This window comes from Fusarium poae, chromosome 1 (genome assembly GCF_019609905.1).
Source record: "Fusarium poae strain DAOMC 252244 chromosome 1, whole genome shotgun sequence".
NCBI classification, from domain to species: domain Eukaryota; kingdom Fungi; phylum Ascomycota; class Sordariomycetes; order Hypocreales; family Nectriaceae; genus Fusarium; species Fusarium poae.
This window is the reverse complement of record NC_058399.1, coordinates 2,499,946-2,515,437: the sequence shown is the minus strand read 5'-3', so window position 1 is coordinate 2,515,437 and position 15,492 is coordinate 2,499,946. Positions and strand designations below refer to the sequence as shown.

General features: G+C 47.3%; 5 protein-coding genes across 5 annotated transcripts; 3 read left to right on the top strand and 2 right to left on the bottom strand.

Moving 5' to 3' along the window:
- Nucleotides 1-142: 142 nt before the first annotated feature.
- On the bottom strand, nucleotides 143-1,269 carry FPOAC1_000828 (uncharacterized protein; the record flags this gene model as incomplete). The annotated part of the gene is made up of 3 exons (XM_044845439.1): nucleotides 143-226; nucleotides 284-800; nucleotides 851-1,269. 3 exons carry the CDS (start codon nucleotides 1,267-1,269, stop codon nucleotides 143-145), a joined length of 1,020 nt encoding a protein of 339 aa, XP_044711355.1.
- A 472-nt stretch (nucleotides 1,270-1,741) lies between these two features.
- Nucleotides 1,742-2,841, bottom strand: FPOAC1_000827 (uncharacterized protein; the record flags this gene model as incomplete). Its single annotated transcript, XM_044845438.1, has 2 exons — nucleotides 1,742-2,557; nucleotides 2,662-2,841. 2 exons carry the CDS (start codon nucleotides 2,839-2,841, stop codon nucleotides 1,742-1,744), a joined length of 996 nt encoding a protein of 331 aa, XP_044711354.1.
- Nucleotides 2,842-4,701: 1,860 nt separating this feature from the next.
- FPOAC1_000826 (uncharacterized protein) lies at nucleotides 4,702-5,573 on the top strand (the record flags this gene model as incomplete). Its single annotated transcript, XM_044845437.1, has 2 exons — nucleotides 4,702-4,933; nucleotides 4,981-5,573. 2 exons carry the CDS (start codon nucleotides 4,702-4,704, stop codon nucleotides 5,571-5,573), a joined length of 825 nt encoding a protein of 274 aa, XP_044711353.1.
- A 2,055-nt stretch (nucleotides 5,574-7,628) lies between these two features.
- Nucleotides 7,629-9,387, top strand: FPOAC1_000825 (uncharacterized protein; the record flags this gene model as incomplete). Its single annotated transcript, XM_044845436.1, has 5 exons — nucleotides 7,629-7,718; nucleotides 7,812-8,278; nucleotides 8,362-8,401; nucleotides 8,450-8,864; nucleotides 8,915-9,387. The coding sequence occupies 5 exons, from the start codon at nucleotides 7,629-7,631 to the stop codon at nucleotides 9,385-9,387; spliced, it is 1,485 nt and encodes a 494-aa protein (XP_044711352.1).
- A 3,442-nt stretch (nucleotides 9,388-12,829) lies between these two features.
- On the top strand, nucleotides 12,830-15,060 carry FPOAC1_000824 (uncharacterized protein; the record flags this gene model as incomplete). Its single annotated transcript, XM_044845435.1, has 5 exons — nucleotides 12,830-12,869; nucleotides 12,938-13,317; nucleotides 13,452-13,502; nucleotides 13,650-13,894; nucleotides 14,007-15,060. The coding sequence occupies 5 exons, from the start codon at nucleotides 12,830-12,832 to the stop codon at nucleotides 15,058-15,060; spliced, it is 1,770 nt and encodes a 589-aa protein (XP_044711351.1).
- Between the last annotated feature and the right edge of the window lie 432 nt (nucleotides 15,061-15,492).

The following is a 15,492-nucleotide window of genomic DNA, read 5'->3' as shown; positions in this document are numbered from 1 at the left end:
AGGTTGGGATACTGGAGCCCATGTTGATATCGACAGGCAAATGTTACAGGCAATAGATACACGTTGGCCTAGCTGTGAATACGAAAAATATAATTGTATATATTTACGTACTAGCATGAAGCTATTGTTCCGACCTGCTGTTTTAATTGACTCCGGACCGAAGCTCCCCATTTGACTTCCAAACTTCATATTCAAAGTCGGGTTGGAACTCTGTATACAATGCTTCCTGTTCACTAAGTCAGCTGAAGCATTCATTACTTAATTCGTAAATATAGTAACTTACCGGGTCAGCATTATATCGATAAGTATACTCAGCCGCTTCATCGCCAATAGTGTTTCTAGGCAATCCAGTGCTCTCAACCAACAGTTGAACCTCACACGTCCTCTCCATGAGAGAGAACAAATACGCCGCTTCGTCAACTGTTCCTCCAGCTGTCAACAACCCATGGTTTTGAAGAATAACCGATCGGTTCCTGGGACCCAGAGCTTGAGCTATGCGAGCACCCTCATCATCTTCAAAGACGACGCCTCCAAAGTCGGAGTATACGCTGTGGTCCTTGTAAAAGATACATGCGTCTTGGCTGATCATATCGAGAGGCTTGCCGAAGGTTGACCACGCCTTGCCGTACTTGGAGTGCGCGTGACATGCAGCGTCAATATCGGGCCTGGCTTTGTGAATAGCTGAGTGGATCGTGAAACCGGCTGCGTTAACAGCTACACGATTACCGCCGATGACTTGACCATCTTCGTTGATGTGAACCATGTCACTTGCTTTGAGCATACCAAAGTGGACTCCCATTCTACAAAAGTCAACAAAGCGATAAATGTAAGAGGGAAAGGTTGTACTTACGGATTAATCCAAAATGTATTGCGGTCAACAGGATCTCTCACGCTGATATGTCCCGCGGCTCCTTCAGTGAATCCCATACGGGCAAACACACGAAAGGCGCCCGCCATATGCTCAAGCTGCCATTGACGCTTTTTATACGGGTCCTCAATCTTGGGAATACCGGGATACGGAATTCCACCTGTTGCAACCGCAGCAAAGTTCGTATTCACCGGCTCCGCATGGGCGTCTGCGCTGGTAGCAAAATATGCTGAGTGAGGCGTAGAAGAGCTGAATCTTGGGAGAAACTTGGTAGTAAGTTGCGTTGATGTTGATGGAGCAATAAGACGAGATTTGGTGGTAGAAGTGCTAATTGAGTGAGATGACTGCTTCGAGATGAATCGTCGAAGGGCTCCGGCTCGGAAACGCGCTGATGAGAGCATCGTTTGGTCACTTTAAACTTGGCAAGATTTATTTATGTTGCAAACTTGAATATTATGTAGGGGACCTTGGGTGCAAAGAAATTACACGCTCGAACAACTCTTCCTTCATATATAAACTGGTGTACAGAGGCCGGGACGGAGGCCGACAGAATGCCCCCAAACACTACCTACACCGGCCCGGTCGTTGAGATCGGCAAACTATAAAGACGCTTCCCCGCGGGGAGATAAGGTCAGACTAGCCTTGGCACTTTTATAGTCTAACTGTATACATATCTGTAGCAGAATTGGTTTCTTCACAAAGCCTCATGAGCAGATTGGCTTCTCATAATTCACGGCTTACAATGGTTCAAAATAATGGACAACATCTTCAGTTATTAGGCCAGATACAAGGCCAAAAGTAAGATCCGTATATATTCCCTTATGTTACAATCATCAAGTATAAACTTTTGTCGTTCTATATCCATGCGCCTACCTAATCAGTGTACTTTGCTCCATCTGTGCCATTCGGCTTGACGCGATCGATGCGGCCAAGGTTCTGTCCATCCATCCAGCCATTTGGTCGTCTGCTCAGCTTCCATCTAATTACCATACAGAGTGCACCAAAAGTTTTAATACCAAAAGCCACCCAGAGCAAGATCTCGGAGGCCAGTCGTCTTCTGCCATGCATGCTGATGCCATCTGGTAACCTCTCCTCAAAATAGCTCAGATATCGCACAAAGAATACCGAGTTAAGGCATGTGTGACCAGCAGCAACGCCAAAGAAACCAGCCGAAAGGGCCCAGTAGGCAAGGCGCACCTTGTCCCAGACGTAATCATCAAACTGCTCTATCTCTTCCTTGCTACCCTTGGGAAGAGGGCACCATCGCTTGCCAATGATGCACCGACACTTCATCCAGTGAGGCCTGTTGGGAATAATCCACTCACGGAAGATGTCCATGGTGCCTAGTAAGAGTGCTGCGACTATGTTGATCCAGACGTTCCAGCTAGGGATGGGGAGTCCCCCGCTAGCCAAGAAGCTTCGCCAAGCCTCGAAGAAGATATTGCCGCACGGGTCTTCATATGGGCCGGGCTTGGGACAATTCCAGGTATCTTCAGGGAGCCGAAGTTCTGAGGCAATCTGATGAAGATCACTGACGATAGTAGAATGATACCGTAGGCCAGAAGAAGTAATTCCAGCTTTGGGAAGACCTCTGGGGGCTGTGGGATGTTCCCATCCAAAAGAACTGGCATACCAGTTTAAGCGCACCAAGAAGCGCGAGGTGTCATTGTTGGAAATAACGCCGTCAAACTGAGTGGCTTGTTAGTTGTTGGAAGAGCCAGAAGTAGGTGCTGAAGCTCAAATAGTTCAAATATGAGATAAATGAGAAAAAAGTGAGGTTTAGTAAAACATACCGATACTAGAGCCAGTGGCTTCCAGAGAAGATGGTCAGGGTCGCCACGGATGATTGTAGTGCCCGCGATAAAGACAATGAAGACGAGTATGACTGATATAACGCTTCCAATTACAGCCAGAATGAGTAGAGCATCAGCGACGCCCTTTCTCGTAGGCTTTGTGATATATTTGAGCATCATGGCTGATGGCTCAGCTCCGAGGCAGACAGATTCTGATCCTGACGATAACAATGACGTTATGAGAGTTGAGATGAATTCGAATGCTTGAATCGTGTTGTTGATATAAGAATTGATGACTTGAGTGAATGTTTGAGAAAAAACCAAGACACCAACGAGAATTTGAAGATGATTCGTGCCCCTATTCACCTTGTGTCGTGTAATGTCTAGGTAAGGTATGTATTGGATGAGATGGGAATCAGCCTCGCTCACTCTTTGACGATATTACTAGGCAGGTAAGAGAGAGAGGAGAGACCGAACTGGGCCTAGTGGTAAAACCCGGTATCCTCTCGTGGCCCGGGCGGAAGACATCGGGCATTTGGCATCTTATTTCAGGGGGTGCTTCAGTGGTGTCAGCTACACGTGAGACCCGGAATCTGTGTGCTAGTCAGGCTATTGATCGCTAATAGCAGCTATCCCAATATTAGCAAATAAATATCATCCGAGTATATAATTATGACTCTTCAATTTCAGCTCTCGTTTAAAATCGACTAATAATAGAGACAAGACAATCTCGCGAAATAGACGGGAGGCTATTTATTCCCTATTCCGGATCCTATTAAACCCCGAAGCGACCATCATGCTACCATGTACCGGGAGTATGGTCGAGACCCTTGCCGGATCTTCAAAAGACTCCATTTCCAATTTTCATTACCACAATAGAAATTCACATCACATGTTTAATAATAACCCTTGACTTCTCTGAGGCCTCCATTCTGTTCTTCTCAATTCTTAGTCAGTCACTCTTGTCAATCGCTTGTAGAGATAAAAAGACAAGTCCCCCAAAGTGATAAAAGCCATAAGCTGCATTCCTGAGACGAGACGAAACATTAATAAAAAGCCCGTCACATTAAACACGACTGCGAAGGATTGCTGTGCCGCTTATTAAGAGACCCAGCCACAAGCCAAGGCGGCAAAACGGATCGATCATTGTACCTCGCGGAAAATATCAGAAACACAAGTGTTTGGTTTGTCTAGGTGACCTTATAGTTCTGATACGTCTGTTCAAGCCATCGATGATATTGGTCGGTAGTAATGAGTGGACACTAGGTCTCATGTTATTATTCAAACATTTTATTGTGACTGAATAAAGCTTATTATTATCTTCATCCTACTGTTGCACTTCTGGGATAATACTGCTACAGTTACTGGTCGTCCTGAATCAAGATTGATAGTGCATCGCCAGTTGCTTTGTATCCCATCAAAAATGTTGATACTGGGGGTCTATCACATATAGCTACTTCAGCGCTTTTCTGGGTCACCTATGTATGGAATGTTACCCGTCGTAATAAAGAGGAAATCCATTCATCCACCGAGGTATTTGTTCTTATTATTTTGTAGGATATTCTCAACCCTCTCTCTTGCTATGGATGGACATCTAGATAGTGTTTATGTATGACGCCGTCGGAGCTGTAGTGTGTGTATAAAGCGTCACCATTTTACATGACCCTTAGCAGATATTACTCTGACAAGTAAAGAAAATGCCCATTTCGGAAAAAAAAAAAAACACTCACATTAAGTGCTTTCCAACAATACTATACCATAATACAAAGTATTGGTCTCGTCAATAACTAAGCCGAATTCAATGCTAATTTTTACCATCGTCTCGGGGGTTTCCTTGGTCCTACTTAACATAAAGTGGGTATACGATAACAAGTACCGGGTCGCTTACTCGTTCGGCTGCCGTCATCAGGGTCTTTAGCACCAAAAGCTTTCTTTGAACTTGACCTCCTCTCAGCTGTTTCATTCAAACACTTCAATCCTTCTTACCAATCCTCGACTGGGGCTCAGAGACCTTGCTTTTACAAAACCTCAGTTGACACCATGGTCCGGGCAGCAGAGTCCAGCGCTGTTGGCAATGCGAGAGACGAAGAAACACCATTACTAGGATCTTCACCGATCAACCCGCTAAACAAAAAGACTTGGACGCATCGTCTACAACATGAATTGTCCTGTTCATGGGCAGACGCTGTGCTTCTTATCTGCTATGTCGTAACTGGACTTCTTGATAGCTCCTCCATCCAGGTCTGGGGAACCTTTGTGTCTATGCAGACTGGTCAGTATTGATTTCATCTTGAAGAGAAAACTGCTAACAAGAAACAGGCAACACAGTCTATGTCGGACTTGGCCTCGCAAGTTTCATGACATCGACACCCGGTCCTCGTCTGTACAAATCCGCGCTGTCTATCGCGTCATTTTGTCTTGGATCTTTCTTATTCGCCCGCTTCCATCGTCTCTTCTCACCCAGACGCCGTTGGGTACTATGTGCTTCCTTCACCTTACAGGCCCTACTTACCAGCGCAGCGGCACTTATCGTCACATTTCGCCCACCAAGTCAAAACCCGGATAGCCTCGCATGGAACGTACTGCTACCGATAGTACTCATGGCCTTTCAGAGCTGCGGACAGGCGGTTGCGAGTCGAGCTCTGAAGCAGAACGCACTCATCAGTCTTGTCCTCACGAGTGTGTACTGTGACTTGTTCTCAGACAAAGATCTGTTTGCGCTAGATAACGTTTCAAGGAATCAACGTGCAGCTGCTCCTTTGCTGCTTCTTTTTGGTGTGTTTGTTGGTGGCTTGTTTGCGCAAAGCTCTGTCGGCATCACAGGAGCATTGTGGATCGCTGCCGGGTTGAAGCTGTGTATGGTCATGGCGTGGTTCGTCTGGCCATCAGAGGAAGAGTCGGAGGAAGATTAGATCAAATGTACAGGATTATCACTTTTATCAATTTGTTTCTTGTATTAACGTCATTGTGCAGCAGTCAAGTGACATATAGTTGAATTGGCGGATGCCACGGTAATAAATGTGCTGATCATGTCGATATAGGGAATCTTGCTCGGGGTTTATTGCACCTTTGCCGACATGATGCATCGCATGAATGGATGGATGGGATATGTAGTCAGATACTGCAGTCAAGTATAGCTGAAATCGATCGATGAATTGATCAGCTGAACACCACCCAGACCCGACGTCGGACAAGTAGTTGCAAGGTCCGCGATGATTGAATTGAACTTGGAGGACGTGCCATGGGGGTGGGTTGCACTAATGCAACAGGAAGACTCAATTTGTGACCTTGTTTCTCTTCGGGATTCCTATCTAGGATAACACGAGCTTCTGACTGGACGGCACGATTTACTGTGGTTTGTGAACAGGCAAGTGATCTTCATTTCGATTCCACAAGTTCCGGCACCGGACCCCCCACTCCGGGAGGCCGGAGCCGAAGTAATGTGTTTGTTCTTGAGGCCATCACGAAGTTGTACAATGAACAAAGACGGTCATGGAGCAAAGATAAACAAGTCAATGACAGTTTATAAAGAGAATGGTAAATTAGCAAAGGGTTATTAAGAAAGGGTTTTATATAAGGTAATCGGGCCATTACGGCTAGAATAGCTCACGCATTGGGTTGGACTTCTATTATTCCCTGTCTTATGCCCCGCTTGGTTTGGACTTTTGTGTCACAGTCTTGCCCGAGCGGAGCTTCCACTTTTGATGACTTTTTACTTTTTCGACTCTAACTTCAAGTCTAAGTCGTCCTGCAAATGAGAATCCGTCTTGTATCAAAATTTTACCTTGTTGGGTCGCGTGCGTGGCTCGGATATACGAGTGAAGATCATGGGTGGGGGTTCCCAAAGACAAGACAGAGAGACACGGAAGAGAATGAAGCGAGCCAAGGACAATCGAATCGTTTGAATCATCTTGGGAGAAACTCTTCCGCAAAGAGCGCGGGTAGAGTTACTTGCATCACAATCACAGTTACATCTACATGAAAAAGGGCAGTGAGTGGTGTAACGACAATTCATTGAAACGAGAGAGACTAGACGAGCGTCGTATTGCCGCTTACTGTGAAAGGTGAGTTGTCAAACCGGGAAGTGTCCAGCTCACAGTATTGGTATTTTAGCATTGTACAGCACATTGAACGGTTTTTTTTAACGGTCAACGGGAATTAATCAACGAAAGCAGTTGCAAGATAACGACTCCAAGAAAACAAAGGAACCTAGAGTCAAGATAGGTCCTGTGAATAGCGCCACTGCGAGTCATTGGAAGTAAAGCAATGCCGAAGAAACCTAACCAGATGATGATCTGATCGGCAGTGGATCCTCAAAAGGCAATGCGAGACGACAAGAAAAAAGACCAAAGCGAGAAAAAAAGAAGCTTGTAAAAAGGCCGGTACTTCCCCCGCATTTATGTAGGTATGTTCCAAGCTGTTGGATGTTTTGTGTCTTGTCTTGTGTACCTACTTCAAAGCTTGTCCTTGCTTGTCTTTGCCTCGTCTTTATTCGATGTCGTGGAGCCCAAAAGAGTCAAGAGCCAAACGCCCAGAAAAATAAACTCACCCATTGACACCCTCTTTATCAACCTTCTATAACCCACCCACTTCGGTTGCTGCTCCTGCTCCGCTTCGACTCCCTCCCGACTCTCTCTTTCCTCGTCTCCGGGGTCTTGAGATCTTTCTATACATATAACATTGGGTATAACCCACTCTTGGCATTTGCTTCTCATCTTACATTTTCCCGGTTTTCTCTTGAATTTCGTATCTAATCTCTTATCATCCGAAAAAAGAATCAATCGCTAGATATAGCATTGGTACCTACTTTCTGTACTGTTACTGTATTACAGGACAAAAACATCTGGTCATCTTTTTGGCCCCCTCCTGTCGATCTCGACTACGTCTCGTATCATCCATCTTTCCATCAACAGAACCGTCAACACCACCCTTTCCATCGCGGCATACGCTGCTAAATAACAGGCCGGATGGTGACCATGGAAAAGGATCCCATCCCGGTGCCTTTTCCTCCTCCGGCTGCTGTTGATGATGTCGACTCAACCCTCGGAAAAGAAGATGTACATACCCACTTCTCCCTATGCCTTGCGCTACATGCGCGCATAGCAGCAAACCCCGGATAGGTCTCTTTTGTCTAACAATATCTCTTTCAGGGCGTCGCTGTTCACTATGGCGAGTCCATGAGCCCGCTTGAAAAGGGTCTTCTCTGGAAACAGGACATGCGCATCATCCCGCTGTCGGCCGCCATCTATTTCCTCTCCTTCCTCGACCGAACGAACATAGGAAACGCCATGATCCTCAACTCGTCAACCAACAACGACATGCAGCGCGAGACCAACATGTCAGACCACCAGTTCGTTATCTCCCTCATGGTATTCCTCGTATCATACGCCGTCTTCGAAGTTCCAAGTAATATGCTCCTCAAGAAGCTCCGACCCAGCCGATGGCTCGCCTTTCTCATGTTTTGCTGGGGTGCCATGACCATTCTTACGGCTGCGACAAACAGTTTTGGTAGCGTTACGGCAGTGCGTTTTCTGTTGGGTGTTTTCGAAGCTGGATTGTTTCCTGGGCTGGTGTTTTACTTGACTTTCTGGTACAAGCACGACGAGCGTAGTGTTCGGTAAGTATTGCCATCCTCGGCTTCTAATAACCTCTGTTGTGGCGTTGCGCAAAGGTTTAGATGCTCATACTGAACAATCATAGCGTCGCTTTCATCCTTGCATCTGCGACTCTTGCTGGTGCAGTAAGTTTTGACCCTTAATTCAGTTGACATGTCACTTACAGCAATTAGTTTGGCGGCGCAATTGCGTATGGCATTGGTCACATGAATGGTGTTTCCGGTCTCTCTGGCTGGCGATGGCTTTTCATCATCGAGGGCATCCCGTCCTGTCTTGCAGCTTTTCTGGTCCTCTTCTTCTTGCCCGATTACCCAGAGCGGGCAAAGTGGCTGTCCGAGGCTGAGAAAGACATGGCCATTCACCGGTTGTACTATGAGGGTTCTAAGGAATCACACCCGACTATGAATTGGGCTGAGGCTAAGGAGACCCTGATGGATTGGCGATTATACGCCCACTACGCCATTTACTTTGCATCTGGACCTGCATTTGCCAGTTTGAGCTTGTTTGCACCTTCGATTACTGTTGGGTTGGGTTATTTCGATTTGAAAGCGCAGCTGATGACTGTTCCCCCATGGGCCATTGCTTATGGTAAGTCCTCTGCCATCATGGACGGAACCCTAACTAACATCACTTCACAGTATGTCAAGTCCTAGTGGCTTGGTCGGCGGATCGCTTCAATGCCAGAGGTGTTCACACAGCCATGGCTGCAGCTGTAGGCGCCGTTGGTTTCATTGTATCAGCCGCCCTCCCGGCCGATGCATACCAAGCCCGGTATGGAGGCCTCATCATGGCAACTGCTGGTTCCTTCGCGTGTATGCCGCCTATGCTTGGATGGCTTAGTTCCAACGTGTTTACGACAGCATCCACTGGTCTTGCTATTGCCCTCAATGTTAGTCTCGGTGGCGGAATCGGTCAGATCCCCGGTGTTTGGATTTACCAGACGTCTGAACGACAAGGCGGGTTCACAACAGGGCATTGGGTCAATGCTGCATTGCTCCTCTTCGTAGCTGTAATGGCCTTAGGCCTAAGATTGTTTTATGGTTGGAAGAACCGGCAGTTGAGGGAGTACGCTGAAGCACACGGGGTGCCTTATCGTTGTTACAAGTTGTAGGAAGCGAGCGTTTGCATACTTTGTTTGTTGCGATGTTGTTTGATAAGTTCGATATACATACACATTAGCGCTATGGGGCTGTGCTAGCAAAACACATAGTGGAAACCCGAGCACTTCAAGAGCTGTGTTTCAGGCATACATAGAGTTGTGTATATACATCAATGTTACTTAAACTCATGTGTCATGTGTGTCGCGTTGTTGGGCTGGGGGGGAAATGACGGCTCAGAAACTGAGTTTCCAGTCCAGTGGTACCATTGAAGATCTGCGAGTTCGGATTGTAGTTCAAATTCGCTCGCTTATAAGTGCCGAGATCTCAGCTCCAGATACTGACTCAAGTTGCCAGGAATAGACCCCGACGAACAAGCATAATTCAAGGTTACTGTAGCAATCTACTACAACCCCTGGTATATCTGGCTCAAGCACCGTGTGAATCGGGAAATGGGTGAGCAGTGAGATTATGGCCATGCCATAGCCTTCAGGTTGGATCGTAGGGTTAGGCATTGAGAGAAAATCTACAGTCTCATCGTAGTGCTTATCAGAGATGCCTACATACCTACATATAGTTATATTGTCAGGTGCGTCATTGGTGCGTAAAGTACTGCGATTGGCAACACCACGGAAATGGGACGATGGGTGGTCTAGACCTTGCATAGAGCTCCTCAAGCCAGGATAGGCTATGTTGGGACGAGACGGAGGACTCGGACCACAGACTACAAACAAGGCCGGACGAAGAAAAAGACAACATCCACGACATTGCTTCGTCAAATCAATAGAGGCATCTTTTTTTGCTTTTAAAAATACGGAGCACATGTTCCCATATTGACATGTGAGCAATAAGGCCTGGGTACATTTAACCCAATCAACACAGCGTATTATAACCTTGGCTTTCCGTTGCATGCAGCCAGGGTTTGAAATAGAGATCCAGACCGGGCCAGCATGCAACGGTGGACGTTAAAAAGCAAGTAATGTAAATTAATTCCTGTGTTATCCCGACACCGAAATTCAGGTTCTTTATTCAGTAAGCAAAGTCCAGAAAAAAGCCGGTTTTGGATCTGGCTGCATTTGTCTGTATAATAATAGCAAATTGGGTCAGTTCTGGGGTTAGAAGTAATCAGGTGCAGCATCGTCATGATCAGCATTCAGGGGTCAACATTTTCCGTTCTTGTCAATGGATAAAGCAAGCATAAATTCAGTAAAGACATGGCAGTGAGGTAGTCCTTACATCGGTAGGAAGGTAAGGGGGTACTTACTACGCATTGTGATAAAGGTGAGTACTAAGGCATTTATGACTCGCTGAGGGACGGATCTTTCAAACTAATACGACGGATATCAGATAAAAGTTATGTTACCTTTTGATGTGGAGGCTGAGGTTATCAATCGATCAAAACCTCGTAAACTTACTGTTTCGAAATTACACCAGCTCGTCATGAGAAACCCATTTCGTAAAGGGGAAAAAAAGGTTGGGCTTCATTATAGTGGAAAAGTATCCCGGGCCGGGGAACCTGGAGTAGCAAGCTCATGGGCTGTATAACTTGAGGCTGCTGGTGATTTCATCCTCAGCGGCCAACCCACTGGAACAGCCGCCACCGCGAGCCAAGACATCACAGGGCTTATGAGAAGCTATAATTGGGTGGTTATATCTGCCAGTTATCCACTATGAGAGAGTGTGATGTCGTCACCGGCGTCATAGGCCGGAGATCTCGCCAAAAGCACCGTTTACGTACAATCGCAATAACATTAACGATGCAAGGGTTCTGTCATGTTCGGGTGGTTTGTTTGCATTCTACTGGAGGCTCTATGTACTAGCAACGATGGATTAGAAAAAAAGAAACGACGGATTTAGTTATGAGGTAGCTTCTTGGACTATGTGCCAGATGATTCGGTAAAACGATGGTGCCAACCACGCTAAAGCAAAGCACATGCATCGCAACCTAGCAAAAGCATGGACTGTGTGAATTAATAACAGAATAGACAGAGGAGAAAAAGGTGATGCCATCATTGCCATCATCATTTGCTGTCGTCCTCGCGGGTGTGACACCTTGAGACGGCCTGGACCCCTTCTTGCGTGTGTCAAGACTGACAGTTTTGTACAGTAGTGCTTCGTAGTACAGCACCTACTACTGTTACACCTGCGGCTGCTGTGACGCTATCGCGGGGCGTTTTGTACTGATTGTCATTTCCAGTGACTTCATATCTACATGTCAATCATTTGACAGCATAATGTCAGTACGGGTATAGGCAGGTAGTCAACTTTAATAAGTGTATGCATTTGAGAAAGAGGCTCTTCTCTTTTGACGGCAAATCACATCAATTTCTATTCCAGTTCAGTTGCATCGACATTTAAACATTCGCGTCTAGAACCAGCAGTTTGTCAACGTCACGACAAGTCTCACCATTGAATTATACCCCGCTATCACCACTATTTACCTCGTCCTTTTCTTAGCTTATTGCCATCGTCATTCACCTTTTTACCGGGACTGTTACCTACCTTAGTACTTACTGTTTCAGCCAGATAGGATATTCCCCAGCTTGTAAGCATTCAGGGCAGGTAACCGTACTCCACAGAGATTATTTCAGCTCTCCCAGTCATCCAGTGACCTCATTCTCCGAGATTCCTATTCGTGCACTCATCCTCCTGAGTTGCATCCATAGGTACGTACGGCATTCACAGAGCCTGTCAGGCAGCACATACCTAAAAACCAGGGCCCTGTGTGCTTCCAGGTTTCCCGCTGGGAACGCCCCCATCTCCACTCGATTCGCCTGGCGTTGGCCTAGAATCCTGCTAAAATCTGGGCTGCCAGTGAAAGTGGGCTGCCCACCTTTTCCCTTCCGTCACCTCTCAAATCTCGGTCCTCCCCCCGTCAAAAAGAACCGGGCTCTGCTTGTCACCACCAGCACCCAGCGCAAGGCAGTTTTTATCCAATTTCCCTTTTCCTGTTTCTTCCCTCTCGACGACTTCTCTTCTTTCTTCCCCCCATATCCCCCGTGTCACTTGTGATAAAAACAAAACAAAAGTCAGACAAACTGTACTACATTGCCATCTCTTCTCTATCACGACTTGTACGACGCCATCACAACAAGAACAACCGCTCCCGCGTCCGCTAGAGTAGAGCTGCTAAACCCCGCATCGTCTCCAGTCCAGCCCTGTTCTGTCAAGACAATTCTGTTTTATCTTTATAATAATATTGCCCGCGCTTTGCGACATACCACGCCAACAAAAGCGTACGTTTTTTACGATCACGACTCGCACGAATTTGAGACGGAAAAGCTGCAGACTAGATCAGCCAGATCCGTCCTTAGCTGTATCGCCTACTAAAACCAACTACAACGCTCCCACGACGTTTTAATCCAATTCAATTATCCTTACCTCAGTTAGCCCAAGGCTTCTCAACCTCTTCTTTTAAAGGCGAATCGTCGCGCCTTAGCGACAACCTTCACAGCCATGTCTACCATTCAGCAACTTAAGAATTTCATCCGGCACGGTATGTTTCACAACGCACCTCTGCCTCTTGGCTTGCTTTATAATCAGGCTCTAAAATTCATTTTCCAGGCAAGCAAGCTCGTGCAGCCCCCGAAGAGGCCCCACGAAAGACAGAACAGCAACAGGCGCCTGCAGTCCAGCATAAGAATGCTTCAGACCCTAGCAACTACGGACGCTCACAAGAACCCGCCGGCCACGATTATGATGACGAGTACTCACGCAGCAAGAGCAAGAAGCGTATTGACGATGAGAAGCTCGCCAAGCTTATCGCCGAGGAGAATGCCAGTAAGAGTAAATTCCCTCGCTACCCTGGCCTAGAGCGCTGGGAACTCGTCGACAAGATGGGCGACGGCGCCTTCAGCAATGTCTACCGCGCTCGCGACACAACAGGTCAACAAGGCGAGGTCGCCATCAAAGTCGTACGCAAGTACGAGATGAACAGCATGCAGGTAAGCATGACCGGGCTTTCCGTATCTGGCGGCCCTTCTCCTTGTGTTTGATGATTTATGCGTTTGGCTTTTTAATACTTCTTTCTTTCTCTTGTGGTCCCCATTTACCAACACGGGGTTGTCCCCTTCTATAGGGAAACAAACATTTACATCCGGACTTCAAGAAGGTCCCCAAGGCAGCAGAGGTGCGAGAAGCTTTTTCTTACAATTTTTCTTTTTATTTCAAGGCCTGTTGCTATCCCGCCTAGAGTCAGTTTCTACTGTCTTGACGGTGGTGATGGCCAGCCTTTTGACTCGCGGATATGTCTGACAGAATACTGACTTGTCGCCAGCGATCAAATATTCTCAAGGAGGTCCAGATTATGCGTCAACTTGATCACCCCAACATTATCAAGCTTGTCGAGTTTTCCGAATCCCGACAATACTACTACATTGTTCTCGAACTTGCCCCTGGTGGCGAGCTTTTCCACCAGATTGTTCGCTTGACATATTTCAGCGAGGAATTGTCCCGACACGTTATTGTTCAGGTCGCCCAGGCTCTAGAATATCTCCATGAGGAGAAGGGCGTTGTTCATCGGTACGTTGTAATTATCTCCTGAAGCCAATGGTTGATGTCAGAGATGGTGATGCCCCTCCTGACGTCATTCGCCCCTGCACGTCCTTGGAAACATCGCTAACATCCCTACCAGTGACATCAAGCCCGAGAACATTCTGTTCGAGCCCATTCCTACGGTGCCTTCCAAACACCCTAAGCCCAAACAGCCTGGTGACGAGGACAAGGTCGATGAGGGTGAATTCATCCCCGGTCAGGGTGCCGGTGGAATTGGCCGCATCAAAATTGCCGACTTTGGTCTTTCCAAGATTGTCTGGGATAACCAGACCATGACGCCTTGTGGAACTGTTGGCTACACAGCACCCGAGATCGTCAAGGATGAGCGCTACTCCAAGTCAGTCGATATGTGGGCTCTGGGTTGTGTGCTTTACACTCTGCTCTGTGGTTTCCCACCATTTTACGATGAGAGCATCGAGGTGCTCACTGAGAAGGTTGCCAAGGGCCAATACACCTTCTTGTCTCCTTGGTGGGATGAGATCTCCAAGTCCGCTCAAGATCTCATCAGCCATCTGTTGACCGTGGATCCTGAGAAGCGTTACACGATCACTGAGTTCTTGGCTCATCCCTGGATTGCCGGAAACGGACCTACTCCTCGGGATGAGGTGAAGAAGGTAGATGGTACGCTCCGCGCCTTTGACGCCACCAAGTTTGAGGAGGCTGGCCGGCGATACGACTTCCGATCTCCTGGTGCTGTTAACCTTCGTGAGGTTTTTGATGTCGGTTACGCCGTGCATCGCCAGGAAGAAGAGGGCAAGCGAAGGGCACAGATCGGACCTAAGGGCACACCTGCACGATTCCTTGGTGGCCTCAACGAGGAAGAGGAAGACGAAGATCACATGGAGATTGACGGCCAAGAAAACGACGGCGCCAAGCCTAACGCAGCCACCAAGGCTCTCGAACAAAGCATGCGAAAGGCCAACATTCGAGACCAGGAGCAGCAACAACAGTCTCGAGGTCGCGAACGGGAGCGGACTGAGAAGGGCTATGGCCAACACTCAGCGACTGTCGCTGCGGCAGCTCGACAGCAGGTCCGTGACCGCAACCGCCAACGCGGAGCTTTCGAGCTCAACTTGGATAACGCAACCCTACTGGGCAAGCGAAACAAGAAAGTGCCCGTCATGGGGGTTTAGGAACCTCGTGATTCAGACACTCATGATGTCACAGCAACAACAAGCATGAGGAACGTTAGCCCTGACGGTTCAGCATCACCTGAACCAACGCCTCTTGAACGGCATTCTACAGACCCATCGTCAGTGATTGAAGATGAAGGCTGAACGATTACCGTCTGCGTACGATGTCTCACATTTAACTTATTTGGAAATCTGCTTGGTGACACATTAACAAATGTCACCGAAGGCACACAGCATATGCTGGCAGGGGAGGAAATATTATTGGAGTGCATTCAGGCGCACGGAGTACCGGGTTATTGATGAAACCCTGGTGATTTGGGACAAGACTTCTTCTAACGTTTTATGTCATGTAATATTTGTCAAAGGCCAGGGGCTTGCTTATACATGGTTCAGTGGCTCTTGTCTTTTGATATCTATATCTCTATTTGTTGG